This window comes from Pelodiscus sinensis, chromosome 6 (genome assembly GCF_049634645.1).
Source record: "Pelodiscus sinensis isolate JC-2024 chromosome 6, ASM4963464v1, whole genome shotgun sequence".
NCBI lineage: Eukaryota > Metazoa > Chordata > Testudines > Trionychidae > Pelodiscus > Pelodiscus sinensis.
In genome coordinates, this window is record NC_134716.1 from 127,121,343 (window position 1) to 127,136,846 (window position 15,504).

Here is a 15,504-nt window from a genome sequence, read left to right on the forward strand (position 1 = left end):
CCACATGCTATCAATTCTGAGATGGAATTTTCCAGAATAAACTTCCTAAAGACCTCGTTAGTGTTGATAACATTTCATGGCTTATCTTGTGGCTAGGGTGAACAACATGGAATATTTCAGGAGAAAATATTGGTCTAGTGTATTCTGTGCTGCCACATGTCATCATTAAAATGATTTGCGTGCAGAATTCCTGTTCTTGAGGCTTATCAAGCTATGGAAATATAGATCTATAGATATAAGAGATAAGAAAGTCATATTACAGTCATGATAGCCATCTTCTGTCCAAGCAGGGTATGTTCTGTTCCCTAGATACGTTCAATGTGTTTAAAAAATTCAAATACATTCAATACATTTTCCTATTGTGGATCCCATGACATAGTTTTTGCAAGAACAGGAATAACAGCATCCATGTCCTGACTAAATTTCATAGTTACATTTTCCAGGCTTATAGTTCCCCTTTGATTTCAATTTTATACGCAGTTGTTCAATTTCTGTCTTGAACTGTCACATAGAGTTGCTGCATGCTATTAAATTGCTGCTTTGTTATAGAGGTGGCTCTTTTCAGTGGAGTGTGTGTGAAATGATTCATATCCAGACTTTTGACTCAGTTTGTGCAGTGTCCTGAGATCCTCGGATAAAGATGCTGTAGAAATAATAGTTGTTTTCATTTTAACAAAGCTTGTCAGGCTCTTCTCAGTTCTTCTTTTTGCTTTGGTTATACCAGGAAAGTGAGTATAAACATCTTCACAGGTTTAACATTTTGTGTATGTTTGTTTTAGAGCCAAGGTGGAACTATAGGATCAGGAGTAAAGTCAGTACACTCCAGGATTTCCAAAACCATCTCGAAAAAACGGGTAAGAGTCACAACTTGTCACCAATCCCAAACTTTCTGAGTGACAGCATTTGTCTGCATCCATGAAAGCAAAGTAGATTACATTTCAATAATGGCCAAGTAGATATAACTGGAGAAATTTAAAATGATTTAGCAATATAGGGCTGCTCTAGACTCTCTAAGAAGGGAATTACATCAGTAAATTCGAGTATGACATGGAAATTAACACTAAAGTACATTTAAGGTAGGTCACAAAAATTAAAACATTAAAGAGTTTTATGATGTAACTTCCAACATAGAAACCAACCCTAGACAAGGATTGTGGGCAAGGTGCCTGTCCAGGTAGCAAGCTGAAAGCATAGCTCAATTTCTTATGGTTAAACAGAGAACCACAAAAGTTAGAGAGATGGGTGAAGCCAGGGCTAACAAGGAGCCTGCCTTAATGCTGCTGTACCACTGATGGGTCTTTTAATGGCTCTGTGAGTCGTGCTGACTGGAGCTGCCAGGATCCCTTTTCAGTCATTGCTTGGCTTGGCATATTGTACAGGTTGAATCTCTCTAGTCCAGAGCTCTCTGGTCCGGCAACGTCCATAGTCCGTCCGGCCTGATTTTAGTTAGCCAGATGTCTAAGTTAAGGTTGGTCCTGCTTTAGGGAGGAGGCTGGACTTGATGACCTCCTAAGGTCTCTTCCCGCCCTAGAATTCTGTGTTTCTATGTCCATTTATCATGGGTGTGACTTCCCATGGTCCACTGAAGTTTGTTTACAGCAATCAGTCCTGGCTCTTAGTGTTCTGTGCTGTTATTTAGCTCTAATTGACTCCTAAATGTCTTGTAAGAGCCCACAGGCTACGGAAGTGTTGGTGATGCTGCTAGACAATATTGACCTCCTGTGGTTCAGCAGCCATCAGGTCCCAAGGGTATCGGACTAGAGAGGTTCAACCTGTACAGTGCTTTGTATTCTTATGGTGTTGTACAAATAACAGTCTCATAGGGGGCAGTAGAAACCACCTAACACTGCATCTTCAGGATTTTGCCTATCTCCTAGCACTGAAAGGGACCTTGAGAGGTTATCAAGTCCAGTCCCCTGCCTTTACAGCAGGATGAAGTACCATCCCTGACAGATTTTTGCCCCAAATGGCCTCCTCAAGGATTGAGCTCACAACCCTGGGTTTAGCAGGCCAATGCTCAAACCACTGAGCTATCCCTCCCCCCTGCGATTGTATTTTGGGCCGCAGTGTCAAACAGAGCTGGAGGGGTCTTCCCTTTCTCCCTCCTCACTAAGAATCTTTTTGGCTGTTCCGAGGGATGGGGCAGGATCCCAAAGACTTTGTTTAGTTTGCTGCACGCTCTTCTTGCTGCCTTATCTGGCAGGCAATGTTCATTGGATCCTTATTACAGCCCCTGTGCCTGAAACCTGGCAGGCATGAGAAGTTCAGACTCTGGACATGGCTTCAAGTCCACAGGTTGTGCACCTCTGGACTAAGAGAGACAGTTTAACATAGCTGAGACAACTGTATGTAAAAGAAAGATTGATTTATTTTAAATTAAACTAATTACGCATTCTAATTTAAGAGAGAAAATTTGCCCCAAGCTGTTAAGCTCTTTAACCAGTGACTTGGTACACTGCAAATGTAGCGGTAATGAACAGGAATTTACATGAATCCCCACAGCAATCACTTTTCTATTACTGAGGTAGTGTAATGACACCACACCCCAACGCAAGCATCTCTGCACTCCAACCATGCAGATAGGAGGTTTGCTTGCCTTGTGGGACAACACCTGCTGAGCTTTACAAGAAAACAGCTCCCATTGCTCTGCCTAAGATACACTCCCTAAATCTGTATATATGAAATCATTTCTAGGTGTAGCTGATGTAACTCGACTTTAGAAATAACGAATGGTCCTTTCCTGAGCCGCAGAGCAGACTGGATCTACGAAAAGTGTCTCTTAAATGCAGCCACCAAGGACTTTTCTGGTGGCCACAGACTCCTGGGCTCTGATATTAAAAGAGGGGTATCTAGCAACCCTCCCACTCCCTGTTGCTCCTGGAGGTACCACCTGGAGGTACCACCTGCTCCCCTCTAGGTCACAACTCTGCAGGGCCAGGCAGCCAGGCAGTTTGCTTCCTTCCCAAGGGTGGTGGGGTTCAGATTTTAGGCTTAAGCTCTGGCTGCAGGGCTTCAGGCTCCAGCGTCCCACTGCCTCACCTTGCCGTTCACCTCCATCTCTCCTGGTGCCTGCTGCCTCCCCTGACCCTCCATCTGGAGTTTAATTGATCCCCAAGTTTGGCAAGGCTGAGTAGGGCTGCTGCAAAAAGTGATACTTGTGTTTGTTAATATCACTTTTTGCACCACGCTTAGTAGCAAGCAAGACATTACAATGATTTGGTCATGTGATGTGGACAATGATTAGGACAAGAAGCAATGGGCTTACATTGCAGCAAAGGGGGTTTAGGTTGGGCATTAGGAAAAACTTCCTAACTGTCAGGGTGGGTAAACACTGGAATAAATTGCCTAGGGAGGTTGTGGAATCTCCATCACTGGAGATATTTAAGAGCAGGTTGGACAGACACCTGTCAAGGATGATCCAGATAGTGCTTGGTCCTGCCGTGAGGGCAGGGGACTGGACTTGATGCCTTCTTGAGGTCCCTGCCCATTCTAGTGCTCTATGATTCTATGTGTATGTGTATGTTTATTTGGTTTTCCTGAAGCTGATTAAGTATTTTAGGAAAAAGCTTGCGAGTGGCCACCAAAATATTTGTCCCGAGAGCTCCATTCTAGCGCGTCAGTGTAATATGTTCTACATGATGGCTCTTTTAGAGGTTGGGTGTCATATGACCAAGAGAACTAGAGTCCTCTTTTAAATGATGAAGATTAAATGAAAAAAAAAGATTGCCCTTGTTGTGAGAAGGGAAATAAATGATCTTCTGACATGACAAGCACCTTTGACAGTAACGCAAGGTCTGATCCTGAGAAATGCAGAGTACCTTGCTGGTTCATTCATGGGCAGCTCTCACCTTCGAGACCCACAAGATTGGTGTTAGCTAAGCCTGGCCGAAGCTTTGTTCAGACAGGTCAAGCTGGAGCCAGCTGCTTCCCTGCTTCCCTTCCCTGAAACCTCTAGAACTGGCAAAATAATGCGTTTGGAACCAACAGAGCTGTCCCCACCTCAGGGCATTAATAGGTTTGTTGCTCCCCTGCTAGGATGAAGATGCCGCCACTGAAGTGGGAGAGGGGGCAGATGAATGGACATCAGCAAAAACTCTCATCAAACCCCCAGACCAATTGGAGTTGACTGAAGCTGTGAGTAAACTGGGTGGGGTGGGGTTGCAACTTCTTTGGAGGATAGGGACATAATTCAGAATGACCTTAGCAAGTTAGAGAAATGGTCAGAGGTAAACAGGATGAGGTTTAATAAAGAGAAATGCAAAGTGCTCCACTTAGGAAGGAACAATCAGTTCCATACATACAAGATGGGAAGCGACTGTCTAGGAAGGAGCATGGTGGAAAGGGATCTAGGGGTCATAGTGGACCACAAGTTGAATATGAGTCAACAGTGTGATGCTGCTGCAAAAAAAGCAAATATGATTCTAGGTTGTATCAACAGGTGTGTTGTAAGCAAAACTCGTGAAGTCATTCTGCCGCTCTACTCTGCACTAGTTAGGCCTCAGCTGGAGTACTGTGTCCAGTTCTGGGCGCCACATTTCAAGAAAGATGTGGAGAAATTGGAAAGGGTACAGAGAAGAGTGACAAGAATGATTAAAGGCTTAGAGAACATGACCTATGAAGCCAGGCTTCATGAACTGGGCTTGTTTAGTTTGGAAAAAAGAAGATTAAGGGGGGACATGAGAGCGGTTTTCAAATATCTAAAAGGGTGTCACAAGGAGGAAGGAGAAAATTTGTTCCTCTTGGTTTCTGAGGACAGGACAAGGAGTAATGGGCTTAAAGTGCAGCAGGGGAGGTTTAGATTCCTAACTGTCAGGGTGGTCAAATATTGGAATAAATTGCCAAGGGAGGTGGTGGAATCTCCCTCTCTGGAGATATTTAAGAACAGGTTAGATAGACATCTGTCAGGGATGGTGTAGACGGAGCTTGGTCCTGCCTTGAGGGCGGGGGGCTGGACTCAATGACCTTTACATAAGACTGTGAATGGCTCGCTAACTACAAAAGCAGCTTCTGCTCTCTTGGAATTCACACCTCCAGATTAGCTGCTAGAAGTGGGCCTCATCCTCCTTGATTGGATCCACCTTGTCATCTCCAGCCTGATCCTGGCCTGCATATTTATACCTGCCTCTGGAAATTTCCACTACATGCATCTGACGAAGTGGGTCTTTGCCCACGAAAGCTTATGCTCCTACACTTCAGTTAGTCTATTAGGTGCCACAGGACTCCTCGTCGCTCTTCCACTGAAGTGATGAAACAGGGTTTCCTCTTATGGAACATCCCATATGGCCCACCAACAAACCCTGAGCACCCCAGGGACAAGCAGGATTCTGGAGTATTTTGTATTGAGGGTCCTAGCACTCTGGACTTCCTCCTTGGAAGCTTTGCTCCAGGGGAATCCCAGAGCCAGGGATATCCCTGTCCTCACCTGCCTCCAGTTTCTATGCTCAAAGGGGATCCCACTGCAATGGGTGGGCCATATAAAAGTGATGCAGCCTGAGGAGGAGATGGAGAGATAATTTCCAGTTTGAGGAGACATATATCCACTAGCATTGATCAAGTTAGCAAGTGATGGTGGCATAGACAGCAGGAGGGGCCAGCTGCCCTGAGTATGGATACATCCAAGATGCTAGGCTATAGTAAAGTATAGTGACGAATAAAATTGTCAGACACGTGGATGAATATAATTTGTTGGGGGAAAGTCAAGATGGTTTCTGTAAAGGGAAATCCTGCCTCAGTAATCTGCTAGAGTTCTTTGAAGGGGGTCAACAAACGTGGACAAGGGGGATCCAGTGGATATAGTGTACTTAGATTTCCAGAAAGCCTTTGACAAGGTCCCTCACTAAAGGCTCTTAAGTAAAGTAAGTTGTCATGGGATCAGAGGGAAGGTCCTGTCGTGGATTGGTAACTTGTTAAAAGACAGGAAACAAAGGGTAGCAATAAATGGTAAGTTTTCAGAATGGAGAGAGGTAACTAGTGGGGTCCCCTAAGGATCTGTCTTGGGACCCATCCTATTCAACTTATTTATAAATGATCTAGAGAAAGGGGTAAACAGTGAGGTGGCAAAATTTGCAGGTGATACCAGACTGCTAAAGATAGTTAAGACCAAAGCAGACTGTGAAGAGGTTCACAAAGATCTCACCAAACTAAGTGATTGGGCAACAAAATGGCAAATGAAATGTAATGTTGATAAATGTAAAGTAACGCACATTGGAAAACATAATAACAACTATATGTACAATATGATGGGAACTAATTCGGCTACAACTACTCAAGAGAGAGATCTTGGCGTCATTGTGGATAGTTCTCTGAAAACATCCACTCAGTGTGCAGCTCCAGTCAAAAAAGCAAATAGAATGTTAGGAGTCATTAAAAAAGGGATAGGGAATAAGACAGAAAATATCTTATTGCCTCTGTATAAAACCCTGGGACACCCACATCTTGAATACTTATGCGGTGACTTGTATTTGGACATCCCACCGCTTGTGCTGCCACAGCTACGATCTGTTATTAGCATGCAGGCTTGATCAGAGCTACAGGGTTTGTCTCCTCCAGCTGCCACAGACCCCTCCAGTTCGAACTGTAGACGTGCTCTAAGTAATCCTTCTGAAGCTGATGGAGCTACCCATGACAATAAGAATTATACCCAGTAATAGTTGCCACATGAGGCCCTAATTTGGCACATTCTGAACTAACTTTGCCAGAGCCCTTGGTTCTCCTGGAAGCAAAAGCTTTTGCTGGGATGTCCATTGCAGTTTGAACACAATGGAAATGAGCATAAGGAACCCGGAGATCGTTTTATAGTCCATGCCATTGGTGGTTCTTTAAAAGCAGGCATGTCTTTATGGCTCTATTTTTCCATTCCGAAGGAATTAAAAGAGGAGGTCACACGAATCCTGACAGCCAATAATCCACATGCTCCACAGAACATCGTCCGATACAGCTTTAAGGTACGTGCTGAGTGATCTGTAAATCTGGGTTCTGGTGGAAGCCCTCCTGGCTAAGATTTTTCGTCATGTGTTGATTTGTGCTTAGCTTCATTTATAACAAGGCACATTGTATTTTAGGGTGGATTTACTTTATTTACCAGATACTACTAGTGGTTCCTCAAGGGCTTTTGCAGAGGATAAAAGTCTATAAACATGAACATAATTGACTGCAGAAACAAGAGGCAGCAGGTACTTGACAAGTTCTGAAAGTGAATGTAATTAGTGCAGCTAATCTCAGTTGATAAATTATTCCATTCAGGAGTAATCAGTGGAGAGAGAGGATTCTTTACATTGTCAGTTGGGCATTTATAATTCAGTATCTGCATAGCGTTGTCCAGACTCACAAAGTATATGAGAGTTCAGAAGTGCGTTTGCTCAAACAGTGCCAGTTCAGGGCCAAAGTGAGGACACAAGTCCCCAGTCGGCGTAGAAGGGGCTGCAGAGACCACCAGGGAAGCTTCAGGAAGATCGTGTCTTAGGCTACGTCTAGACTACATGCCTCTGTCGCCAGAGGCGTGTAGATTAGGCTACCAGACATAGGAAAATGAAGCGGCGATTTAAATAATCGCCGCTTCATTTAAATTTACATGGCTGCCGCGCTGAGCCGATCAGCTGTTTGTCAGCTCAGCGCGGTAGTCTGGACGCGCAGGTGTCGACATCAAAGGCATTTGTCGACCACCCAGGTAAACCTCATTCCAGGAGGCATACCTGGGTGGTCGACAAATACCTTTGATGTCGACACCCACGCGTCCAGACTACCGCGCTGAGCCGACAAACAGCTGATCAGCTCAGCGCAGCAGCCATGTAAATTTAAATGAAGCGGCGATTATTTAAATCGCCGCTTCATTTTCCTATGCCTGGTAGCCTAATCTACACGCCTCTGGCGACAGAGGCATGTAGTCTAGATGTAGCCTTAGGAAGTCCAATTTCTCCCTCGGCTCTCCAGTACTTGAGGCGCGTGCCTTGTGAAGCCAGCTACTTCCTCCGCATGTTCAGGTAGCTCTGCGGGTTCAGTAAGGGGAGGATGGAGTCATGGCCATGCCTCCTCCCCTCCTTTTTTGGGGTGGCTTGCACCCCTTGGGATACCCGGGGAGCAGTGTCTGCAGTGCCCCAGCTACTGTCCTTGGATTGTCCATCGCCTGTGAGTGGGGAGTTCCAAGGCTTGGAAAGGCACTTTGTTCCCTGGTCTCATTCCTATGCACTCGCACAAGGCCAAGGATAATCTGGCCATGGTTTTACTCCTTCTCAGAAAAGAGATGTAACTCGCAAAAGGAGAATTGAGCCCCTTGGGAGCAGATATGGGGCCACATCTTCCCCTCCATTCCATTCACATGGTTTGACGCCAGTCATGGCTGTGGTGCAAGAGAGAAGAATGTGACCCAGGGGATGAGTTACCTGTTCCTGCAAGACCTTCTCAATGGCTACAGTGGGCTTGATGTCAGGCTCTGAGACATCCCTCTAAGCTGAGTCCAGTTCGTGCCAATTAAAACAGTGTTTGCTTTAAGGAGCGTTATTACATTAGCACTTGACTGCAATGGCTGCTTCTTGCTTTTGAGTGCCACTGAATGTGTTGCTATTGATCTCCAGGGCCCTGTAGGGTTGGAGTCTTAAGGGTTGTGCTATGAAGTGTGATTGTCACCTGAGCAGGCATGTCCAGGCTAGCTTTAATCTAGCTAGCCTAGGTAACAATAGGAGTGCAGACACAGCAACATCTATGTTACACACACATCTGACAGTCATAGGTATGGCGTGTCTAGTATTGCCATGGTATATACAATATTAAATATGAACAGTCTTCCTAAGTGACATGTATTAAGCTCGTCCCACAATTCTGTTCACTTATGTCATTCTCTTTCTCTCTCTATATCTACATACTAGAAGACTAACCCGGAGTTGCTTGGGTCTTTCAGGGCAGGAAACTGGAGGTGTGTGGGGTGCAGGAGTCAGGGTTGTTGAAGCAAACGCTCCCCTCTGTTTTGGCGTTTAACAAACATCTTTATTGATCAATAAGGCAAGAGTGAGCCAAACGTGACCCCAGCAGAGCCGGGCCCAGTAAGGCTGTTCAACACAATCAGTCCTAGTATTTTATACACTTAACCAAACAAGTCTGACGTCAGGGCAAGAAATCAAAGCGAACTTCAAAGAGGAATTATTATCAGCAAAGAAACAGGTTTTAGGGAGTAAGGGCTTCAGCTTAAAATAGTTCAACAACACATTCCAACAGCCCATCCTTCTGGCGTTTTCTTACATCACTGAAGGTCAGTTCACTCCCTCTAGTATACATGCAGACACAAGAAACTGAAATGGCTTTTGTTATACAGAATGGCTTCTAGCTAAATATGAAATGGTTTCCACAGGGTTATGGGTTGGGGAGGGGCTCAGGGCAAGGGCTGGGTGTGTGTGTGCAGGAGTCAGAGCAGGGAGTAACGAGAGGCTCAGGGCAGGGGGTGAGGTTGGGGCTTGGGGAGGGGTTGGGGGCTCAGCACCAGGGGGTGGGTATGGCCACCAGCTTCTCCCTGGGACTGGCCCATGGTGGTGGTGGCCACGTGCCCCTCCCACTGGCTTCTCTCAGGGCAGGGTGCACCCAACCCTCCTGTTTCCCCGCTTCCCGATTGTCAGAGTTTGTGGCAAGAAGATACTGAGGTGGGGGGAGTGCGGCACCTTTTATACCAGAGTGGTGCCGTGTGTGTGTGGGGGGGGGGGAATAATGTTGCTGGAGGCACTCCCCTACGGGGGCTGCTAGGGGAAAACACATCTCAAAGAACACCAGTTACGGAATTCCTCTTGGCTTGGACTCTGCAGCGAAAACGAGAGTGAGTAACCAGCGCACCCATTTATCAGTGTACAACCGGATGTGCTTTGACTCCTACAGGCAAAGATTGTTCCTGATCAAATCCTTCATCGGTCCAGATGAGATTTTTTTTTGTCTTCGTCCTCTGTAGGAACGAGCATACAGGCCAATAAGCTACGTGGACCAGCTGGCCATTCACTTCTCCTTAGATGGGAACCTGTTACTCAGAGACTCGGATGAAGGCAGACGGCAGAGTGCCAGAGCACTCTTGGAAGCAGGTATGTTTATGAGACATATTCAGAAAGCCCTGGGTTAGGCAATCTCCATTATATTAATAGAATAAATTATCTCCTAGAACTGGAAGGGACCTTGAAAGGCCATCTAGTCTAGTCCAGTCCCCTGCCTTCACAGCAGGACCAAGTACCATCCCTGATGAATTTTTGCCCCAAATCCTTAAATGGCCTGCACAAAGATTGAACTCACAACTTTGGGTTTAGCAGGTTAATGCTCAAACCACTGAGCTATCCCTTCCCTCCTATTAGAGAGGGAGCACGCTGAGATCTGAGGCCAGGCAATGGAGCGACACTTACTCTGGCTAGCAGTCTTAATTGTGGAGAGAGACTTCATAAACCACAAACTGTGTATTTGCTACTTCTGACAGTCTGCAGTCAGTGTCCCTGAACCCAGGTGTGCACTAGTACAAGGAGCTAAGATTCCCAAAGTACTGCAGAGGGTTTAAGTGCTCTTCCATTAAAATAAATAGGAGATACATGTCTGATCCCTTAGATTACTTAGAAAATCTTATGCACAGAGTCGGAGTGATAGTACGATTCAGAGTCTTCAGAAGTGTGTCAGCAAGTAGGTCTGCCTTCGTGTTCCATGCTGGACAGTTCAATCTTTGAGGAAGACTCTCCAATGCTCCAGCTGCTTCCTATTATTATTTGCTCCATGGAACAGAGGACTGCCGATAGCCAGAATTAACTGAAAGGCCAGAACGGGTCATGGATGTGTGTTTTCTAACATGGCAGCTGGCAGGCCTGAAGGTGCCATCTTGCGAGCCCCTGAGAGTCTTAGTTACCTGTGGCTCTCTCGGCTTTCTGCTCTTTTCTTTGCACCAGTGTTGAAATCTGTACCAGGATTTAGAGCAGTGTTTCTTAAAACTGTGTTCTGTGGCATGCCAGTGTGTCTCAGAGAACCACCGAGTTCAAAATGGCCGCTCTTAAAGGGACAGGCAACTTTTTTTTTTTGCTGAATATCTCCCCCTCTCACCCCACCGACCCCCTTTTTTCTATCTCAACAAGAAATCCTTGGTGTTCTTCATAAAAAAAATATTGTTTGGGGTTCCTCGGTCTTAAAAAGTTTAAGAAACACTGATTTAGAGTAAACATAGAGGGCAGTGGAATTGACAGTGCCGTGTATGTGCATCCCCGTAGCAGATATCGGCACATGTCCGACTGGGCTGTGGGTGTCTAGAAACCATGGTCTTCATACCAGTGAGAGGTTAGATGGTGGTGCTGGGTACTTCGCCTAAGGCATGCTTCTCTCACATCATTGTTACATTTTGTTCCTGTCCGCATGTGACCACGCTAACATCGTTTGGCCACAGGCATTCGTCACGGCCATGTTTGAACATGGCCAGTTTTGTAGGAGAGACAAAGCCAGGATGCAGCTGTTTCCTGAAGAAGGGTGCAGCCCAAATCAGAGCTGAGAGCATGTGATCTGAATTCAGCCAGACTTGGATCTGCTGCAGCCTCTTTTAGCAATGACCCTGACACTCTCTCTTTCTCTCTCTCTGGCTTTGAAGAAGGTGACTTGCCTCGTTAGCTCAGCCCTCATGAAGTGGGGACAGTAATAGTGATGTATGTGGCCGGCAGGGCTCTGTGCTTGCTACTCAGCTAGAGTTTGTAAAGCATTTTGGAGAGAGAAGGATGTAGTCGCTTTGCACTGATGTGGTGGAAGACGGAAAGTGTCTGTTAGCTAGAGATGATTAACATATCTGTTTTCAGAACTGGCTCCCGTTCAGTCCACCGTGATAGAAGCTGAAGAGACAGAGCTCCAGGAAGAAGGCAGCAAAGAAGATATGCCGGTAATGCTTCACAACCACCTGCAAGCTCTCAGTAGGATTTTAAATACTAGAGTCTGAGCTCAGCTGGCACGAGCAGTCTCACTCCATGCTTGCCTATTTTATCCAGATGTGACCCATGTATGTTCTGCAAGGTTGCCTGCAGTCTCCCTATCTTTAACATGGAGGTGATGCCCTCTGCACTCCTGAAAGGGGTGGGCCCTCAGGCAAAAGGGGTGGGGCCAAAGCAGCTGGCCCTCAGTGCCATCTGGAGCATTGCACCCCTCCCCCCAGCTCTCAGAGTTGACCAGAGCGCATGGAGTAGCACTTGGGTGGCAATTCAATGGAGGCCAGGGCTTCGGCCACACCTGGCTGGGAGCCCTGGGCCCCTTAGAATCTTTGGGCCTTGGGGCAATTGTCCCATCCCTCTGCAGGTGGGCCGGGCCATGGAGATGAAAGATGCCAGCATATTGTGCGTTATCTTGAGCCAGACGCTCCACTCTGATGAAGCATGGTTTGCTGGGACATTTCTCTGTGGACATCATTTCTGTGGTCAGGAGGGGCGGTGGCTGTAATCCGCTCCATTTCCCACGCATGACACGTGGCCCCTGGGTTACTAGCCAGTTGCCGATGTGAACCAGAGCTGAGCAAAGCTTGGAGGCCGTTGCTCTCTGCTACTACAGCACTGTGGTTTCATCCACGTGTAAGGTGCCTGTTGCCATGCATCGCCAAGTGCAGTGCCATGACAAATGATGCAAATGAATTCCAATAAAGCTATGTACAGGCCTGACAGCCATTTAAAATACAGGCCAACCCCCGCCACAGCCAAGCAAACCATTACCCAGCTTCATGAGAGGAACAGAAACTCCAACAGCAGCAAAATAAAGTGAAGGCGTGAAAGAATCAAACACGAGCCAGCGGAAATAACTGAGCCCTGGTCTAAACTCCCCTTATTTCAAAATAACAAGCGGAGCATCCACACGACCAAGCCTGTTATTTCAAAACTAGCCAATAACCCATCATACAACGGGATTTTTCGGGACTCTCCTCCATGTCTGTCTGTCTCTCTCTCTCTCTCTCTCTCCTCTCCTCCACCTCCTGCCTCTCTCTCCGTCTCTGTTTCTCTTCTCCCCCTCCTGCCTCTCACTCTCCCTGTCTCTTCTCCTTCCCCTCCTGCCTCTCATTCAGCCGAACCCCACCCGCTGGCCACGTACATCAGCGCCCCGCCCTCTTCCCCTCCCTGTGTTCTGCGCCACTCAGCTGGGCCACCTCAGGGGAGCAAGCAGAGTAAGCGTCCGTTTGCGCTCCCCCGCGGCGGCCCGGCTGAGCAGCGCAGAACTCAGTAGAGCGCCACGGCGGGAGGCAAGAGCGCCCCCCAGAGGCGAGTCTGTAACGCTACAGCATGTAATGCAACTCGTGTAATGCTACAGCGTTACAGACTCACAGACATTGGGCTACTATATATATGATAAGGGGCTGCTAACTTTGAAATAATCACTCCTGCTTCCCACGAGGAATCACACTGATTCTGAAATAGTTATTTCAAAATAGTGGTTGTGTGGATGCTCCACTGCTGCTATATCAGAATAACGACTCCCCAGAGTCAGTCAAAGTCATTGCTCCCCAGTGCTCCTTGGGCTCTAAGCAGAGTTGGGGCCTCCACATTAGGGGAGCCAGCCTGGGACTAACGTTGAGGCTTCCCTGTAGTGTGGACGTGCTATTTCGAAATAGTTATTTTGGGAGTTATTGTTTCCGAGCGTAGACATGCTTTGAGACTGGTGGCCTGACCTAGAGGCAGCCAGTGAGGAAGAGACAGTGCAATGGGAAGCTCGCTCCTTTCCTGTGTTCAACCTAGGAGCCAAGAGCAGATTAATTTCAGGTGATGTTAACTGCCTTGGTGGGAAGAGGCAATTACCAAAGTACTAGGAAGCCAGGATAATAAAGAGCTAAATATACGCGATCAAAGGCCTTTGAACTAGGCCTTTGGGCGTCTGATAGCCAGCACAGATCACAAGGAGAGGATGAAACTGACTCTGTTCTATTCAAAGGAGCAGGCGAGTAGTAACTTCCGGCAACTGCTAAAACCTCTAGCTCGGTTTCAGAGGGGTCGGAAGTAGGAGAACATTGCAGTAGTCCACCCCAGATCTGGCAAATCCAGGATGCCCTTGGCGTAGATAGGAGAGGTGTGTGGCTTTTCCAGATGAGTTAGTGGTGATAACAGCTACACACTCCCCTTCTTGTAACTTGGCTCTCCATGCTTAGGGTGTGGTGGAAGGTGATTCCAAATCTGAGGCCCATCTCACCGGCGGTGGCCCTAGATGCCCATCAGCAGGTTCCCTCTGCAAAGCATCAGGAGCCCAAGGGATAGGCCTTGTGAAGCTGATGAAAAAGCTTTCTGAGCCACTGCAGTTCTCCGCTAAGCTTGGTTTATTCTTCTCTAGGCCGCCGCAGCAGAGGAAGCAGCGGAAGGGGAAGAGCCTGCTCCCCCGCAGCTGCGGGAACAGAAGCTCACTAACCAGTTCAACTTTTGTGAGCGGGCTTCGCAGACGTTCAACAACCCCATGCGGGTATGCGGCTGTGGCTTCCCATGGCGCCCAAGCCCTTCCTTTGTGACCGGCGTCCAGCGTGCCCGTACACCTGGTGTGCCCGTATGCCTGCCGTCCCCTGCTTGTGCCTAGTCCCCACTACGCCTCTGCCTCCCCTGCCCTCTGCAGAGATGGTACTGGGGGGAAACAGCTTTTAAATTGGCTCCCCCAAGCACCGGCTCCTGCTGACACACCCCTTTGCTGCCTCTCTCTGATAGAGGCAGCAAGCAGGGGAGCGACTAGTTGAGTCACTAGTCGTCGATCCGCTTACATATGCTTATTGGATAGTCGACCAGTCGCTTACATCCCTAGAAGAAATCCGAATGTTTATGGTCGGACTTGTACATGCAACATTTGGGACGGGGAAGATGGTGACACAGAGTGATGTTCAGCAGAGGGATTCGCTCATGTGCTGTCAGGTGGTTCATGGGGCCGTTGCAAGTCTGGGTGGTGACGTTTCAGCCTCTTACACATGTTCAGGGTAACATTTCTGTGCTGGTTTCCCTACATCCGGAAAAGGAAGGGTGGTACAGTGGTATTGGCACTAGCCTAGGATGTGGGGGACCTGGGTTAAGTTCCCCAGACTTCATACCTTGTGCCTTGATTTCCCATCAATAAACTGGGGTAACAAAGCACTTCCCTCCTCCCTGGTGTGTTGGGGCATCTGAAGATGGTGAGGTGCTCAGATACTTTGCTAATGGGAGCTATTTAAGAATGATACCAGTTGGGCATCCTTGATCCAGCACCCCTAGGACCTGACCGGTCCCGGATGAGGGATTTTGCTGAACCAGGGAAGGTTATTTCTGGGCCCACCCCATGACTGGTACCCCCAGCCATGGCCTCCCAGCTGGCTTGCCCTGCTGCTGGCCCCTCTGCATGCAGGGAGGTCCCGCTCAGGATGCCGTATGCATGCTTCCTTTGACTGCTGGCACACCAAAGTAGAAGTGTAGCCATGGTGGGGTAGGCAGGATGGACTAGTAGCTGGCTTGTGCTCAGGGGGGTTAGCCCATCCTACCACCTTTGCTGTTGCAGCTGCACTTCTCTTATTCACACACTAGCTCAGTCTCGGCTAGCAGGGATCCA

At 47.6% G+C, this 15,504-nt stretch overlaps 1 protein-coding gene across 1 annotated transcript in view; it reads left to right on the top strand.

Moving 5' to 3' along the window:
* The window catches only part of DNAI1 (dynein axonemal intermediate chain 1), a 208,956-nt gene that overhangs the window by 17,192 nt on the left and 176,260 nt on the right, over positions 1–15,504 (top strand). The window contains exons 2-7 of the mRNA XM_075932798.1: positions 780–854; positions 4,036–4,134; positions 6,864–6,944; positions 9,926–10,052; positions 11,781–11,860; positions 14,278–14,403. Coding sequence (XP_075788913.1) covers positions 780–854; positions 4,036–4,134; positions 6,864–6,944; positions 9,926–10,052; positions 11,781–11,860; positions 14,278–14,403 — 588 coding nt within the window. The remainder of the gene's footprint in view (positions 1–779; positions 855–4,035; positions 4,135–6,863; positions 6,945–9,925; positions 10,053–11,780; positions 11,861–14,277; positions 14,404–15,504) is intronic.